At 37.2% G+C, this 19,465-nt stretch overlaps 1 protein-coding gene across 1 annotated transcript in view; it reads right to left on the bottom strand.

The window, feature by feature from the left end:
* The window catches only part of LOC127430096 (sister chromatid cohesion protein PDS5 homolog B-like), a 56,347-nt gene that overhangs the window by 32,084 nt on the left and 4,798 nt on the right, over positions 1-19,465 (bottom strand). The window contains exons 3-16 of the mRNA XM_051679565.1: positions 19,209-19,412; positions 16,521-16,607; positions 16,323-16,420; positions 15,229-15,355; positions 14,849-14,929; positions 9,373-9,513; positions 5,500-5,615; positions 5,310-5,404; positions 4,818-4,963; positions 1,854-2,005; positions 714-827; positions 544-625; positions 408-456; positions 144-283 (exon numbers count right to left, since the gene is read on the bottom strand). Coding sequence (XP_051535525.1) covers positions 144-283; positions 408-456; positions 544-625; positions 714-827; positions 1,854-2,005; positions 4,818-4,963; positions 5,310-5,404; positions 5,500-5,615; positions 9,373-9,513; positions 14,849-14,929; positions 15,229-15,355; positions 16,323-16,420; positions 16,521-16,607; positions 19,209-19,412 — 1,632 coding nt within the window. The remainder of the gene's footprint in view (positions 1-143; positions 284-407; positions 457-543; positions 626-713; positions 828-1,853; positions 2,006-4,817; positions 4,964-5,309; positions 5,405-5,499; positions 5,616-9,372; positions 9,514-14,848; positions 14,930-15,228; positions 15,356-16,322; positions 16,421-16,520; positions 16,608-19,208; positions 19,413-19,465) is intronic.

The following is a 19,465-nucleotide window of genomic DNA, read 5'->3' as shown; positions in this document are numbered from 1 at the left end:
AAACATCTCAAGAAGACCTCAAAAGGAAAAAAAAATTTGAATGCAAATTAAACATTTAATATGGATCTCCACAAAACACGAAGAACATCAAAAACTAATAAACCTCATTTGATGGGAGATAAAATGATGCAAGGAGTTCTTACCACGCAGACCTCTGCTTGTTTACACGAGCAGCTCGGGCTCACGAGGGTCTCCAGCTGCTTCTTGATCTTCTCATCCTCCTCAAGAACCTGAGCCAGTTTCTTCACAAAGTCCTGCGTCTTGCCTGGGTCCGGCAGGTTTCCTTAAAACAGAGAAATGAAGAGATGTTTCCTACTCCGTGAAGGTCAGCTCTTCCTGTAATATTTGCAAGGAAAATCGTCTTACAGCTTGAATTTCAAGATTGCCGAGACGACAACATGACTTACTTGTGATGACCATGACCTTTGAGAACACAGCCTTGTTGTAAGAGTCAGACTGTACAAATGAAACAGCCCACAGGTCAAAAACCGTTCAAGAATGTTCCTCCACAAGATAATCAGAAATAATGATCGAAAAACCTACTTTTGGCTGTTTTACAAGATCTAGGAGATCTTTGACGTGATGTCTCAACATGTTCTGACACTTCCACATTTCATTCAGAGCTCTGTTGGAAAGATGGACCACAATAACCACAAAAGCGCATATCGTGATATTACTTCGATAGCAGTCAACCAAGCTATTATTCCACCTACTTGACAGCATTTCCATCCAATGTGGCGTACAGGTAATACAGACACTTCATCCGCTCTGTAGTCTCAAGGTTGTGCGGCACTAGATATTGAGCAAAGATCCTCTCCACGAGCAACCTAACAGGGGGAAAAAACCCTCGAAACTTCAACACATCTATCATGATGTTTTAATATATTTCACATTCCATTAAATTTGCTCATCAGTTTTCTTAGACATGTTCTTATCCAATCTGATATGGGCTTAGATGACATTCAAATGAAAACAGAAAAGCGACGACATCTCTTATTGATGAGCCAATCATAACACAAGATTGCATTTCCATACAGTTGTCATTACATGCATTAATGATGCAATAACATTCAAATTTGCTCATCAGTGAGGAGTTTGAAATTGGGGACATTGCGAGGGTTTGAAAAAGAACCACCGCTTCAATCCTGAGCACAAATGTATACAGTCAAAATCATTTACGACAACATTTCAAATAAAAACCACAATCATTAGACTCAGCATGGCTTCAAATGAAAGGAGTTGTAGGCCATATCAACTGCAACTAACTCTGAATTTCTCATTATGTTGTATCATGTTCTAATGCAGTATAATTTTTAAAGGTGTAACCATGAACAATAAGTGTTATAGTGCATTGTAACTGTGCTAACAAATATTTATGAAATAATATAATGCAAATTATGGGAACAATGTGAATTATAAAAGCATTATGACTGCTTAATGCATTATATAAACAGGCTTAAATGTATCATGCTAACAAAGCAGCATTAGTGGCAGTTCTCTTGACTCAAACTTTTAAAATATCAAGAAGGTGACTGCCATGTGTTGCGGCATCAATGCTAATCACTCCATAGATAGACCTTTTTACTAAAGTTGTTTTAGTAAGATCTCAAATTCACTGTCCACCAATGGTCCTTCAATTCCAACAGCTTGTAAATGACCTTACAAAATCTAATTGCAAAACAGATCTCTGTTCTTCATAAGATTCTGCTTCACCACATTGCAGAGCATTTTTGACCAAGAAAAAACCATGTATCCATAATTTATTTGACAAGACCCAATATCTAGACCACATGAATTTAAAATTTCCAGGGATGACACCGTGAGAAGACCACAGGCTTATCAGCGACACCCACCGGTCATCTATGCTGTTCTGGTAGTAAATGTGGAGCAGTTTGTCTTTGATCCAGGAAATCTGCTTGGCTGCCTCTTTGCCGGCCTCTGCCTGTAGGGCGTATTTCTTGTAGATTTGAGCCAGACCCATCATTGCCTCTTTACGAACACGCCACTGCAAAATAACACAACAGGAAACTCTACTCAGCCAAGAGTATTACATTCCAGTGTAAGGTATCGTACGTTGTACCAGTAGTAATGAAAGAGATGTGCAGTAGCACATTTACAATAAATAAAAAATGTTAAAAGGGACAAAGTTTTCTTTGTCTTCAAAAATCAACAATAAAAGTAGTAATTAAATTACTGACACATGCCAATAAAGTAATTTTCAAGATATTCATCCATTCACTCCATGTATTTTTCAGTCATTTGTGATAAGGACATTTTTAAAGATCATATCATTCAGAAATTTCCAGCACTTAAGATTGTAAATTACCATGACTTTTTATATAATTCCCTGAGATTTCCAGGTTTTGCAATAACCATTGGAACCCTGAATTTTGCATGTTTGTAGAATGTGAAATGTTTGCTCAATTGCGTGTCACAGAACAATGCTCCCTACTTGAAGCTAGTTGTTGACCGATAGTTTTTTTTTAATGGCCGATTCTCATATCCAGCGAGCTGGGTGGCAGATAGGCTGATACAATGCTGATATCACACAATTTAATTTATAACAATTTATAGTAAATAAACATAAAATTGCTAAAAAAAAATAAAATAAACTCTTATTTATCACTGTATTTACTCAATTTCACACAAAACTATAACTCTGTAAAAAATTATCTAAAAAAAAAAAAAAAAAAAAAAACAATACTGTATTTTAAAATGGTAGATAGCAGTTTCCTCTGATTTCTGTTTAGTCATCAAATTTTAGTAATTTATTTGCACAAAGAAATTGTTAATATATTAGGAAGAAGGAAATAATAGTAAACACAGCAGTCCAGCAACCATGGATGGCATGTTCACGTTAGCAATTGCATTTTCTAAAAAAAATACCGAAGCACTTTTACTTTGAAGTTGCACTCATGCGGATCCAGCGTGAGAAAATCGGCCTGGATCGCCTGCTTGGATTGTCACGGACTGACCGTCATGATTTGTGAATCAGAGGAACTTTTGATCCTGAAGTTTTGATTCTGGCTGATAGAATATGCACTTCAGAGGAAGATATCAGATGAGTGCTCGACGGGAAGAAAACGTTGGATTTTCGAGAGGTTCATAAATTACATCTGTTTAAACGAGATATCTGCATATTTGCAAACAGTATATAATAGAGGTTTTATTGATATTTGCATTTTCTCATTAGAAAAGAATGATAAAAGTGACAGGGAATGGCTGAGGAGAGGCCTATAGAATACGTGCTTCAGAGGTAAATAAATGATGGATGCTGGATCTGCTCAAGTTTTGTGAGGTTTGTTTATTACATCTGTTTAAACGAGATATGCGCATACAGTATTTGCAGATGGTAAATACTGGTTTTATTCAAATATTAGTTTTATTGATATTTGCCTTTTTATCATTAGACAAGACAGTTAAAAGTTACAGGGAATTGTCGAGGAGAGAGGGAGAATGAAACAAGTGAGCACTTTAACATTGAGCTCAAATTTACGGCACCCTCAAGAAACAAATCGGCCAAATGGGAAAATGTATTATAAAAGTCCGAATATCAGACTCTACGATATATCAGTCAGCCATAGGTGTGCAGTCAGCCCCTTCAAACCCTTCAGAGAAGGGGTGATATAAACAGAGACTGAAACGTTTTCAAATTATGAAACGCTGTTTTTGATTTACAGGAAAGAATCCGGATGACATTATTTTCTTCAAACAAACTGATTAATTGACAACTTTCCTGCGCTGTGCACAATCGTAATTTATTGCCATGTCAAAGAAGCTTTGTCATCACAACTGCCATGTCAACAGACTCCGTTGAGTGCAGCTTCCGAATAAAAAGGTATGCATGAAACACAACAGGAAAAGTGTGACAGAAAATAAGCCTACGTTGACAAACACCCTGCCCGCACCAGACGCGAGTGGCACGTCAAAAACAAAAAGGTCCAATTAAAATAAATGTTGCGTCAACACTGGAAATGTTCGTTGCGGCGTAGCATCGACAGTAAACGGATGCCCCATTTCATTTTGCGCAGCACGTTAGAACGTTCGCTTTGACGCATCCAGTGTAGACAGCCTCATGCCATTGCGGTGCGTCTGGGAGTGGGAGGTAATATTACGAGGTGTATTTGTGTGGGGGGTTGTGAGGTAGTTAGGGATTGAATGGGTACCCAATTTATGCAACGCACAACACTGCTTTTCCGCGATCACATTTTGCCTCAAAATTAAAGGCATTCACAAAATAATTGACCTGGTGGATGCTTTAAGACAACGTAACACCAAGTTAAATAACAAAATCATCATTTATATTTGTTCACTGTGCTACAGCTGAAGCTGAAAAGCCACATATGACAATTCCTGCGTAAAACGACAGCTTTTGTGTGTCGACCTACAGAAGCAAACGAGATGTAATAGGATGAGATGGAGACCACTGTGACTGCTGCGGTGTCATTTGTCCAAGAACACAGAAGGGGCCTACAATTAGTTTCCTCGCTGAAAGTGTTTTGAAAAGGCTGAGGAATGGCTACATGGGAGTTAGTTCAATTTATATAATTCTGGCCACTCCAGCTCAGGAGGCTTACGGACACTGCTGATTAAATTATAGGGAAAAGAAATCAAGGGTGTCTGTTAAGAAACAAGAAGCTAATGTATTCCAGCTCAGCTTGGCCTGGCTCTGACTGTAATGTCAAAGTCTCAGGTTCATTTTGGGTACTATGGTAAAAGAAGGACTCAGATTTTACAAATGAAATAAAAATGACTGCAGCTCTAATAATAATTGTTTTTAAGAGGCAATAAACAAACAAACAGAACTCTGTGCTTACCCGCTTATCAAGAGTTCTCTCTCTTACAAAGTTAAGCAGGTGATCGTTGACCAGGGAGAGATCCTTTTTGGATGCCGTCACAATAGACACAATGACATCATGCCGAATTGCCTCCTCTGGGTCATGTGACCTCACTTTCAAATACTCTGCAGAACAAAATGCAATATTCAGTTTAAAGTCAACATGAAATGGTATTCAAAACCCATTTCACTTTCATATTGTAAAACAAGATTTCAAATTAGAACAAAATTAAATGTATCTGGAATTATCCTGGCTTATGAATAGAGGGTGTTCAATACCAAAATGGAGCCAGAGCTAAATGAGAGCTCACCATCAAGAGCACTTTGATGTATCCCACTGGTAAAGCTTCTTTCAAATCTATCCTTACATGCATTACTGCTTTAATATTGGTAAACATTGTAAAAAATTTTAAACTGCTCATATACTAACACAAAGTGCATCATTTCAGCTACATGTGCTGAAAGTTAGTACCTGTGAGATCTTTTGCCAAGTCTGGATGGTTCATTAAGCAATGGCTGGCAAACTTCACACATTCCAGTCGAATGGGGACGTGGATGTCATTGAACCTAAGCGATCACAAACAGTCAAAATCCTTCAGCTTATGTTTCAATTCAGGAAAAACGTACAGTGTTTTATTGGGTCTGCGGTGAAAGAGCTTTACCTCCCAAGGTAGCACTGCCAGAGAGGTTTGTTCTGTGAAGCCAGCTCAGAATCCTTTGCCCCAAACATCTTGGCTAGGAGCTTCACCACTTGCAAGCGTTCGTCATTATCGTTGCTCTACAAAAAGAAAACACTCGGATATATAACACAAGCTCTAAAGGTTGCCTGGTGATATGATTGCATAGAGCAAATCAGTGACCATTAATTAAACCACAAAGAATGAATGAACCCATTTTGCCAAATAAGTCTCCCTGTCAACTGTGCCTTGCATAAAAACAAAAGAATAAAATGTAGCTATGATGGCAAATCCCTTACATGGAGCAACAAGCTCATAAGACAAAATATATTTATTCATAGGCTAATCACAAACAAAACCTGCTTTTGTCTGAATGTCTACAAGTTTAATAACATGTCTAACACAATGCAAAATATAGTAATAGCCTTTGTAAGCTTTTGAAAGAAAATGCCTACAGATCGTTAACTTGGTTGAAGTATAATCTTTTTCACATTAAACAAAGTAAAAAAAAAAAAAAAAAAAAAAATAGTTTTCAAAAACTTTTGTTTGTTGTTGCTTAAACAAAACCAAAAGGATTTCAGAGTACACAGGTATGTAGGAGGTTAAACACTGACTACGTTTACATGGACACCAGAAACTGCATATTGCAAGAAAGTGTGTTATTTCGAGAAAGCAACGTTCCCATTTTCATGCACTGTATAAGCAGCATATTCTTTACTCTTGTATATATATACACGACTCGGTCAGTAAGCAGCTCTCCACAGCAAAGTAATTTTCCCCATGAGACGTGTAAATAAACATAGCATCGTAGGGATGACTTCGCTATTTTATTCTCCTTTGCTTCGCTTTATTTCCAGCTATTCCAGAGTTGTTGCTGTGCTAGTTTCCTTAACTTTCCATCGTGACTTGCAGGGGAATTGCGCTGCAATTGTAGGGTTTACCTCTTATGTAAAACTATGCTGTTCCACCAATTTACAAGCACATGAACGCGAATCTGAGGGACAGTTGAGATTTTACCATTTGCCATGTTTGCCATTGGTGTGTATAGTTGGTGGTTTTCCCACTGCTCTTCCAAAAATTGCTGTGTTGACTTATTGTTGGGCTCCAACATTTAACGTGTTATCCGGTCTGTTCCATGCACATGCACACTCCTCAAACATCTGTAAGAACAGCGCTAATTAGGGGAGGGAAAAAATATAGATTTTTTGAAGCGTCGCAATCTTCATTTGAACAATCTCAATATCGATTCTTGAATCCCAAAATAAATCTATGCGCAACCCTCCACTACAATGTGAGGAAATCACTTGCATTTGCAATTTCACGCTATGTGGCTAAAATTTATATATTTGGCACTTGGCTGGTAAATGGTTAGATTTCACTCACCAGTGAATGAATAGGGTAGTATAGTGGTGGAGTACTCAGCAGCGAAATCCTTTCACTGCGTTGTTCCGTATAATGCGTGTCCAAAGAAGAAATCCAAGTGACCCATTTGTCATTGAATAATGTCTCTTTTAATACCCTTTCTGTTCTCTACGGTCAGTTGTTGATCAAAAACTAAACAAAAACCATTTCTAATCATGCATAGCACAGATGAGATGAAGTCGTTCGAGTCTCTCGTTAACATGCACTCATCTACAGACGCTCTTAACAGCAATGCCGCTTATAGCACGTGCTCAACAAATCAATGTAAATACTTGTATATAGTACAAATTATGCAATTAAACAAACATGCAACAAAAAAAAATATATATGGAATATGTTAATGATTGAATACATGGATTTGTTCATTTTTTAAAAGCCAAAAGTGACCAAAATGATGAAAAACGAATAAAATATAATTAGGCCTAGTAAAATTCATATATTCATAATGTAGCTTGTCAGAAGGTCCCCTGCATAAGTAACAGCATTAGCTGGAAAATTTCATATGCAAGCAAAAAGGAACATTATGACTGAAATATACCCATATGAATCAATATCGAATCGAAAATGGAAGCTTGCAAATCGGAATCGAAAATCTATATCAATACCCAGCCCTACCACTTATGCATTTAGATGGCCACGAAAACAGCGTTGTCTAGTAGAAACCCAGGTGTCTTAAACTGCTTTCTCTTAATCCCTTTAAGGAATATTCCAGGTTCAATACAAGTTCAGCTCAATCGACAGCATTTGTGGCATAATAGTGATTACTACAAAAAATAAATTTGACTTGCCTCTTTTTTAAATTTAACTTTGTTAAAAAAACAAAAAGAAAAAATCTGGGTTACATAGAGGCACTTACAATGGAAGTGAATGGAGCCAATCTGGAAATGTTAAAATTCTCCTGGTTTCAAAAGTATAGTCACTCACAAGACATAAACAATATGCATGATTTCACTGTGATAAAATCACTTACTAACATTTTCTGTGTAAAGTTATAGCCAATTTTACAACTTCGTTGCCATGACAATATATTGTCAACAAACCCTAAAACAACTGTTTTATTACAGTCCAACACATCAGCCCTGTTGTCACTCCAAATCACCTATCACCCCAAATCTGTGTTTGACATCCTAATATCGTGTTTTTGTTCTTTGTGAATGTTGATGAATGTTTATGAGATAAAAAATGAGCTAGTATGATTGTTTGTGTGTGTTTGCACACATAGGAGACCAAACGATATGGCAGTGGATAGCTGTGTCTGTTGTGTGAGAATGTGTGTGCATTTTATTTTATCACCGGTCTCCTCATTGGAGTTATTTTGTCATAAAACATACATCATCATATGGTCTCTGTTTAAACACTATAAAAATATAATCTTAAGTATAATTTGTTTAGTTTTACAGCATTACAGCTCAAATAACAAAAGAATTCATGCAAGTGCTTTTACAAAACTATAAGCTTCACATTTCTGCTTTTAAACCCTCCCCATTCACTTCCATTGCAAGTGCCTCACTGTAACCTCGATTTTTATTTTATTTTTTTAAAGAAAAACAGGTTTTCATTATGCCACAGACACTATCGATTGAGCTTAACTTGTATTGAGCCCAGAATATTCCTTTAAGCAACTTAAGGAAAACGACGTTCTCATTTACATGACGTTTCAGAAAGCCACTTTCTGCAAAAACCAGAACATTTAAGTGCATGCGAACATGGTCACTGGTACTACATGAAAGTCTTTTATTCATTTCTTAGAAACACCCAAATTTAAGCTATAAATTACCTATTAACTGCCAAAGGAATGCTATGACTTTCCCATTTGCTAGACTACACAGATACAGCACACCAAAATCAGGTAAGCCACTGAAGGAAAATAATTTATTTGGCCATTATTAAAACACTTCTCCATATGAGTAATCAAGTCTTTACCAAAGTTAATACACTCAAGGTTTTGTTGAGGTTCTTTTTAACACCACAGGCCACAAGAAAAGCGTGACTAAATTGTACACAAAGCATAGCTTCCTTGGTGTTATTAGATGTTAATCATGAGCAAATTTAAAGATGTCCTAAAGCCTGCAATGAGGGTCTCATTATAGGTTAGGAGCAGGGGTAAAAATGCATTCCAGGAAGTAGCTAAATACCCATACAAAACTAAACCATAAACCAGCCTTACATCAGAAGTGCAACGGGCAAGACAAAATACAATTTTGCAGCAGTTTTTGGAACTGGCAGATTTAGAAAAATAGTCTGTAAACTGCCAAATAGCTGGCCAATAAACTGGTCTATCACTACACACATTTCAATAACACTTTTCCACAGGAACCAAAAAACCTTGCATATATTATGCATGCAGACCAAAAAACACCCCTCAAAAGCATTATCTGAAATCCCTAAGCTATCGTAAAACCGTTTAATGTTAAAATCGAAACGGAGCCATCTTACCTTGAGCTTGAACTCCAGCTGAGGCAGGACAGAAAGCAGTAGATGGCTGTCGATGTTGTAGAGCTCAAGGATCAGGTCAAAGACGTGTTCTGAGAGATCACTGACTGAAGTCTTCCCCAACATCAGCACCTGGTTGAAGAACTAAGAGAGACCAAAATGCACATCACACCCTCGCATCCATCAATGTCTCCTGCACACCAGACAGCGCCTCTTTAAATCCACCACCTCATATCATAGCATCAATTAGAGATTAGTTTGAGGAAGTTTGTATTAGACCAAAATTAAAAAGTGGCTTCATCTTTAGGCAGGAGGGACCTTCTCTAACTTAGAACCAGTCCCATTTAAAAAAAAAAAAATATATGGAACCCAAAGATTTCCATGACTTTCGATTCAGCTAACTGTTCTCGGAGATGCTTTTATCCATCGACGTGGACAGGACACAGTAATAAAATGCATTAATGACAGCAGTTCATGTGCTACTACTACTCAGTGGTGCTGCTATTAAATCTACAACGCAAAACATCTCGAGCATGTAGTGTGATTCCCAAACAAATGACTCTTACGAGCCTGTTCTTTTTTTAGTGAGCAAAAAAACACTTATGAATCAGTCAGAGCAGTTCCTAAATTAATCTGGCACACTTGACTGAACTGCAAGTCATTAATTTAGCCATTTCTGACTAGAAATGTACCAATAATTGTTTGTGTGTTATGCGTACATAAAGGCAGGTGCACACTGTACGATTTTGGCCATGATTCTGCCGTCGGAGACAAATTACGGGAATCCTAAAGGATTTCTCTCGTCACAGGGCAAAATCGGCAATCTTACAACCTTCAGTGTGACATGTTCACAGACGGCAGATTAATAGCCTTTGCGATGATCTTCAGACTCCGAAGTTTGGGCAGTACTATTTTACTTTTAATAAATTTACTTTAAACATCTGTAAACTTCTTTAGTTAAGATTCACGCCACTCCAATTTTATTCATAAATAAATAAAATAAAATAGAAAGATCGAACAATTTATACTGGTAAGTATTTATGGGACGTTATAATCCAAATCAGCAAATAAGGGTAGTAAGTGTTATTTCCTTATTGCTTATGCCTCAAAAGTATAGAAAATGGCTATTATTCCCCACAAACTTTGCTTTTGTGACCAGGACAGTGATATTTTGAAATTTACCTATTTCCAATGAGAAAACGGGCAAATTTATGTCTTTTAGTTCACATAAAGTCAGAAAATAAACAACATACGAATCTAAATTAACATGTATTTATACTACAGTAATACAAAAATGACTACAAAAGATTTAGAAGAGAGTAGTTTTTCGAGATTTATGATTATACTCTAAATCACTTTCACGAATCAGCCCCCAAATGTAGTCTGCCATCATGTTCTCGTTATACTGTCCTTGGTAGTGGCATTCAAAGTCCAGTATATCCTGATGAAAGCGCTCGCCTTACTCCTCCAAGTACGCTCCCATGTTCTCCTTGAATTTATCAAGATCAAGGATATGGACTTTGAGGGACATCCTATAGCCCATTGTGCCGTAGTTCTTCACCAGAGTCTCAACCAGCTCCACATAGTTTCCGGCCTTGTGATTGCCCAGGAAGCCCCAAACCACTGTGACAAAGCTGTTCCAAGCCTCTTTCTCCTTACTAGTGAGCTTCTTGGGGAATTCACTGCACTCCAGGATCTTCTTTATCTGTGGTCCGACGAAGACACCGGCTTTGACCTTTGCCTCAGACAGCTTAGGGAAAAAGCCTTGAAGGTACTTGAAGGGTGCTGACTCCTTATCTAGAGCTCTGACAAATTGTTTCATGAGGTCCAATTTGATGTGCTGTGGTGGCATCAGCACCTTCCGGGGGTCCACCAGTGGCTCCCACTTGACGTTGTTCCTCCCCACAGAGAACTCAGTCTGCTGTGGCCAGTCCCGCCTGTGGTAGTGTGCCTTGGTGTTCCTGCTGTCCCAAAGGCAAAGATAGCAGGGAAACTTGGTAAAACCGCCTTGGAGACCCATCAGGAATGCCACCATTTTGAAGTCTCCTATGACCTCCCAGCCGTACTCATCATACTTCAAGGCGTCCAGCAAGGTCTTGATATATATCCACTTAGGCAGCTGGAACTAAACTGAACTGGTGGTCTTAAGGCCCCTGTATTTATACTACTATTTATATTATTGGAAAGTTCTAGAAGTTACTCCAAGTTTACTCAGCACTGAATCTATCTGGAATGTTCTGGAAAATAGATACATTTCAAAATATCTCTGTCCTGGTCACAAAAGCAAAGTTTGTGGGGAATAATAGCCATTTTCTATACTTTTGAGGCATAAGCAATTAGGAAATAACACTTACTACCCAGGAACCAAAAAAATAAAAAAAAAATAAAAACAAAATTGTTAAACGGTGTGATCAGCCTTTATGAAATTTTGCGTGGCCTATAGGTTACTAATCTAAAAGAGCAGAAAGATGTACTATAACCCACCTTTTTTGTTTTCTCCAATGTGAACGGTGAAGTTTATAATTTTTCGAGCCACAAGTATTTTATTTTCACAATGAATATTTGCTTGTGATAGCTAATTATTACTGTAGGCTACCTCCCGCACTCACGTTCATTCTCAACATCTGTAATTTTCTGTATTTGTTCCAGCTGTCTTATTATAGGCATATTTGACAAAATCCATCTTTCTTGTAAATGTTAGCCTATGCTCGTGATGGAGTGGTATTGGAGCAACGGAAATGCTGATGTCCTGACTTTCAGAGAGAGAAACAAAATGCTCCTCCGTGGTGGGCAAATTTTGCCATTTCGCTTCTACTCCACAACGCTCCCATAACGTGAGTCATGTTCACTGATCGGGACGATTGTGACCACAATTGGCTACAATGTATATCATGTAGTCTGACATAATGTCGCACAGTGTGCCATGGCGATATCAATGTGTTCATATCATACAGTCTGACAACCAACAATCATAAAAGACTATTATAAATCGTACAGTGTGCACCCGCCTTAACACAAATGAAATGTTTATATGACAATGTGTACATAAGATACACTTTGAATTTTTTTTGTCAAAAGACTTTATAAGTATATTTTTAATATAGACTTTTAAATTGTGTATTTTTTTTTTATATACAATATAGTTAAGACCGATTATTGGATTGCGATTACTGCATTATACATATTAATGGCTTGTGAGACTAATAATAGTATTTTAAAAGTATTTTTTATTAGAAATAAACTAATAAATGTTAAAAAAATAAAATAAATACAAAATATGCTTCATTCAGAAGTATTTATTGTTTCTCAGTCATTTACACACAACCTACCCTACCGACCCTTGGTAAACCAGAAAATGAACGCAGCACAATTCAAAATATGTAAAAATATATAATTAAAAAACTCATGCAAGAAAAAAGTCTGCACTGTCATTTACAATTGACAACTCTGTGTAAAATACATCAACAACTCCTTTTAGACCCCTTTCACCCCGTTCTGTGGGATTAAATAGGCTAATGACAGTGTTGATTACGGTTCCAGCAACTTCTGCAGTTCTACAGTGGCTAGTGCACTATCAAACACACTTTTATGCAGAGAGCCACTGTGACAGAACCTTGGAGACTGTGCGCAACAGGATTTCCATTAACTGGAAATGACCGACAAATAAAAAAAAATTAAAAAATTTTTTTTTTTTTAAAAAGTCGCTATGGAGGATTTTCCCGACAGTTTGCGATGTTCAAAAGCAGCCTGTGTTGTTCCAGTCTCGCGTGCCAGTTTAAAACTCTTCCTTTAGCGCATCGGTTGATTAACAGGTGAAAAGATTCCGTAATTCATGCACAAACTCTACGGGAGAGTTGATTCATGATAACATGTAAATAAACAACATAAAAAATGGCAGAACCTGTTTGGGGTTATTTAATCAGAAGTGGACAAGCGTGACACATCACCGTTATAACTGGTCGTATTATGCTTCTTTTTTGGACCACTTGTGTTTGGATTTCGTGGGAGAGACTCTGGTATAATGACACATTAATCATTAGGCCCATGTCAGTGTATTATTGCATGATAAAGCACAAAATGCAAAGAAATGAAAGCACTTAAAACACGCTCTGTTTCTCTTAATTATACTTGCATTTAATCTACGCACAAACATGATATTACGAGCAGAATTCAAAGTAATTTAGTGTAATACCTGAATTAACAGCACTTCAAATGTGCGTGCTTAGAGATGAGAGAAGCGGATTTTTTTCCAATTTATCCGGCAAACTTTATAATTTCTGGACATGTTGGCCAGCACTAAAACTCTGGTGCGCAGTGCAAGGCAGGTGTTCAAATGGCCACTGCAATCATGTTACAAGCACTATCTAACTGTGTTTTTTGTGTGCTTACTTCATTATAAATGTTCCCCTGCTTTGCTACACTGATAAAATTCTTGGCACAGGTCTCAGCATAATGTCTCCCACCATCTGCTTTCACGACAGTCAATACATGTTTGATTAAAAGGGTCTTATAAGGATGTGCGTTAACGGTGTTAAAAAACAAATAGTGGCGTTAAAGGAATATTGCGTTAACGCGATAACGTGTTAACTTCGACAGCTCTGATTTAAAAAAAAAAAAATTGTATACAGCGTTAAGACTAATTATTAGATTGTAATAAATATTATTGTATTGTGTGTACTTAAGGCTTGTGAGACTTTATAAAAATAAATGTAACCAATTTTTGTTCTGTGTATTTTTTAATATACAGTTAGGACCAGTTATTTTGTCCGCATTCATGCCACATTAAAAAGGTCTGAAAACACACCTTTTGCAAAAATTGTACTAAATTAACTTGTGATTTTATATCTCTTTTGTTGAAATCTGAAATGATGTCATTGCTTGGCGACAAACTGCTGAGGTAGTACTTCCAAAAAGAATTGTATTTCCTATTTCCAAATATTTCTACCTTTAAAATATAGAATTTATAAAGAACTGGGATCGTTAAGAGGAATGTGAACTTGAAACATTAAATATCTTTAGATTTCCATTCGTATCATTGATCTCTTCAGTTACTGAGAATGACTGTCCTCTAGTAAGGGCATGTAGATGGTTTCTGGACATCGCCCACACAAGTAAGGACCTCCACGCTTCTTACCATCTCTGTTGCTTTTAATGAGTACTGCAGGGAATAGAGTTCACAGTATAAAAGCACCGCATGCTCCTCTGGGTGCTACTGATGAATGTCTTTAAACTCAACATGCCGTTTCAGTGAGGAGAGCTTCTCTTGATCTCCGATTAATGCTGCAAGCCTCAACGAGTTTTCGCAAAGCGTTCGGGGTTGGAGTCGACACACAGAGGTTCATTAGGGGTTATCCATGATTTAAACAGATGAGGAGCCCTTTCACTTATCCTTGTAAGTCAGCATGATTCTGACACAGCAAGCAAGCGGTGGGGTGTATTATCTGTGAAAAATAAAGTATAATAAATCACATTTACTCACATTGGTAATGTACGGCTCGATGGCCTGAGCGGTTCTCTTCAGCAAAGCTTTGGCCAGATCGTATGCTTGTTTGTTGAGATTCTGCAGGCCAAGATGGAGCACAAAAGTTACAATCACAAAAGGAACCTTAACATCTGTTATGACTACCAGGTATTTGTGAATGTATCCTTGTCATATTTTCCCACAAAATCAAAATGAAAGAAATAATAATAAATTGTATTTTTCTTAACCCTGTACACCCTGAAAGCAGTTTTTATTCATTGTGCAAGATAAAAAAAATAAATTAAAAAAAATTCTTTATTATGATTTTGGGATGAAATGTTACCCAGACATCTTTTTCGTAAGATTCTACCATATACAGGTATATTTGTTCTCTGTACCTTGTGTGCTGGGACCAGGTTAACCAGAACAGTGTCTAAAAGTTCCTGCGAGACAGAGTCGCCCTCACATACGATTGAACTCATGAGATCCACCATGTGCATGTGGACCTTCTGGTTGTGGCCATTGCTAAAGAGGAAAAAACATTACGGTAAATCCATGCACTGACATAAAATCAGGTGCACCAGACCAAAAAAACACACACAACACAGAGAAAACATTACTAGGCTTTTCCATTTTCACGAGATCCGAGCTCTGCCGTGTCCTGCTCAAAGATGACATTTCCGACTGAGTGAACAACAGTGGCTGAAATGAATTGCCCCTATTGCAGCTGTTATAGTGCGCATGCAATGAAGGGTTCCCACCTGGGACTCACGCACATCATTGTCATCTGACCGAATGCAGGGAAATAATATCGGCGTGCAAGAGGCTGACAGCTCATTAGGCAATAACAAATAGGCTGCAGCTTCCCATTTACATCTCAAACAGAACGCAGTAAACCAAGGAGATGCTTTACAGAATTATGACAGCAGTAAAGTCAAGATTCACACTGCTGTATGCACTAACAAAGAGCCTGTAGAAATCACAGGATTACAAAAAGGTGCTTGAATAGAGAGATGTAAACAATAGACTCACTTAGGTCTGAGCAATATTCATGATATATTAGCAACAATATTGTTGGCAATATAAAATGTAGCAAAATCGTAAATATTGCAATGATTTCAATACACTTTTCTTTTTTTTTTAAAGAGGCTGTTAAGTTTCCTAAAGGCCAAAGTACACTTTGGTGTGCAGAAATATGAAGTACGCCCGAGCGGTAAAGAGCGCGTCTTAGGACTAGTTTTGCATTCTTCAATTTCTTTCTTTGCCTTCAAGTAAACTTGATTTTTTACTTTTTTTAAAGCAGTGACGAGTTGAAACTGTTTTTTGTAATAATCAACGTTATGCCTCAAATGTTATCGATTGAGCTTAACTTGCATTGAACCTGGAACATTCCTTTAAAAAGATATTGAATATCGTCAAAAGGCTAAAAATATCAGCCAGTCCTAATTCCAAAGCAATGCTTGAATGGATAGACCTAAACAATAAATCTCACTTGATCACTTGGAACAACGTTCTGTAGAGCTGAGTAAAGATCTCATTACTGTCCTCCAATTCAAAGCAGATGTTGTAGGATTTCACCCAAGCGATGTTCTAGAGAACCAGAAGGGAAGTGAAAACATCAGACACTGGTTCAAAAACTATGGGAAGAACTTGCTTGAGAGTGTGTGTTACTTGAGAGTGGGTGACATACCTCCAGTAGGTAAAAATATCGATTAAACTGGGCACTCTTGGTGTCCTCCAACCCTTTCAGCTGTCGAGTTATGAACATAAAAATATCCTGAGTGGAAAAGAAGAGCAGAGAGTTTAATATTTTAAGCACCTGCAGAGGCAAGACTACACAATGAAAGAGAAACGTGTTATTTTCTGGCGAATTACTCAATCCTTTGCTTTCTTTTGTTCTAAGATAAGAAAAAGACACCTGCACACAAACATCACCTTTAAAATATTCAGCCCATCATTTTAAGAACACACTGGTGAATATGCTAATCGGTGCAGTGCATACTGATGCTTCTTTCCAAAATAAACCACACAGTTTTGGATAAAGGGGAAAACAAGGTATTTCCTTGTTATTTTGAAATAAGAGTTCAATATATTACGTAGATATAATCTACCCAGTCCACCCAAACCATTTAGGAAAACGAAGTGTGCCGTTCGGAATTCTTCATGGTTGTGACGTCACAATCATGAGCACAATAACATACAAATCAACATTTGCAAGTCAACACCTGTTCAGTTTTCAGCAACTTGTATTTCATACTGTCAAACGGATGCAGCAAAAACAAAACTTTTTTAGTTATCAATGCAATTGAAGAAATACCCTATTTGAAAGCATATTTGTCAATTGACCCTTCGCTAAGCTTCGGCCCCCTTGGTTACCGTTGCTCGCTCTGACAAACTCTGCAGAACTCCCCATTGGAATGAATGGGAGATTGCGGTGAAGACACCGTTTTCGGCTAAATATTCTCATAAACGGAATGGATAATATTTTTACGTGGGCTGGTATTAAAGAGTGACATTGTAATGCATATTTATCTGAAGTTTTTTGTAAAAGAAAGTTAAATTACACAGTAATTTGATTACAAATGGTGGAGACTGTGAATCAGAATCAAGGCAAACGATTATTACAGTCACTTGAAAGCAAAAAAACTTAATAGCGATTACACTTCTAATAACATAAGCGTAAGTGAACAGAGCTGTTTATAATGTCTCATAACACACTAATTTTGATGCCGTGAGCGGTTTATTTACTATCGCTTTTACTATGACTAGAAACAATACATAAATTGATTAACATTAATTTACCTTGGAGCAAATCTAGGTGTTGTTGCAGATGTTATATGTTCATTTGGGAAAAAGTACTGACAGTTTAATCCATAACATCATGTTAAACAGATTTATTTAAAGATAATTAAAAAAAAAAAGAAAGAAAAACACTGCGGATATCCTCTCTGAGTAACTCGTGTTACTATTATAAATGACCCGGCAACAACGCGTTTTAAATTGTTTATTTTATTTTGATAAAATCCCGCTTAGAAGTACTCAAACACACATAACTTCCATAGGCTGTCAATGGAAAATAGCAAACTTGTGCCAGAGTCATGGCAACAGTTGCCGACAGGATTGGTAAGAAGCACTTAAGGCGGGGCTTAGCGAAGGGTCAATTAATTAATCCCACAACAGCAAGTTTAAATAAAGTGATGTAGTATTCAGATAAAGTGTGTAGTATTCAGCTGGTCATGTGATCTCAACACAGTGTCCAAAATGAGGGGGAGGTACCCTAATGCAGAATTAGAGGTAGACCTGTACGTAGACGCTGAGTGTTTACATCAAAATCAAAGTATACTTTCAGCTTAAGAAAAGCTTTTAAAATCCTATAAATCGATTTAAAAAATCAACCGATTCATCGGTATCAGCCTTTTCCACCACTTTAGTTATCGTATCTGCAAAATCCATTATTGGTCAACATTTATGTAGAATAACAAAAGATTTATACTCTACTGGTATGACTCTATTCTTTATCTCACATATATGTCATGTATTTCTACATGTGTAAAACTTGAAAAATGGAAAGCGTAATTTTAACTGACACAAGTGGGCCTCAGGTTAAAAATAAATGCTACAAAAAAGAATAGATTGACAACTTTAAAGGGATATTTCACCCAAAAATGAAAATTCTCTTATTTACTCACCATCATGATATCCCAGGTGTGTGAATTTCTTTCTTCACCAGAACACATTTGAAGAAAAATATCTCAGCTCAGTAGGTCCTTAAAACGCAAGTGGATGGTGATACGACTTTTAAAGCTCAAACAAACAAAACACAGACAGTCAGCATAAACGTCATCAATACGACTCCAGTGGTTAAAGTAATTTCTTCTAAAGTGATACGATCGCATTTGGTGCAAAAAAAGATAAATATTTAAGTACTTTAACTATAATCCAAAGCTTCCGGTAAGCTTCATGAGAGGGTGGAGATCACACGGTCTCTCGTGTGACATATTCATGTTGCCATGATTCAGATGTAATGCTGAATGTTATGCTGACTACCTGTTCTTTTTGAAGCTTCAAAAGTCGTATCACCATCCACTTGCATTTTAAGGACCTACTGAGCTAAGATATTTTCTATTTTTCTTCAAATGTGTTCTGGTGAAGAAAGAAAGTCAAATACACCTGGGATAGCATGAGGGTGAGTAAATGATAAGAGAATTTTCATTTTTGGGTGAAATATCCCTTTAAGAAACTACAGACATTACATACAGTACATAACCAATGGAATTTAAAAAAGGTAATTACCATATGTCTTTAAGATATAAACATTTACCGCTCTTCATAAACAAGAACTAACATGACATTCAAATAACAGAATGAGTTTTCCAACCTTTAGTTTATCAGGTGATGTGTACGGAGCCTCGGGCGCATAGATGCGAAAGATATCGGCTAGACAGCAGGCCACAAGCAGTCTGACATCTTTATCTGGGTGTTTGAGGAAGAAATCAGAGGCAAGGTGCAAAGCCAAGTTCAGATAGAGCTCCTTCTCCTCCTCTGAATCCTGGTCCATGTCCATGAAAGTTTTCACCACCATCTGGGGTTCAACAGCACCATAAAGCAGTGAGTCAACCAAGCATACAACTAACA

The sequence above is a fragment of the Myxocyprinus asiaticus genome, chromosome 39, assembly GCF_019703515.2.
Source record: "Myxocyprinus asiaticus isolate MX2 ecotype Aquarium Trade chromosome 39, UBuf_Myxa_2, whole genome shotgun sequence".
Taxonomy (NCBI): Eukaryota; Metazoa; Chordata; class Actinopteri; order Cypriniformes; family Catostomidae; genus Myxocyprinus; species Myxocyprinus asiaticus.
This window is presented reverse-complemented; position numbering and strand designations above follow the sequence as displayed.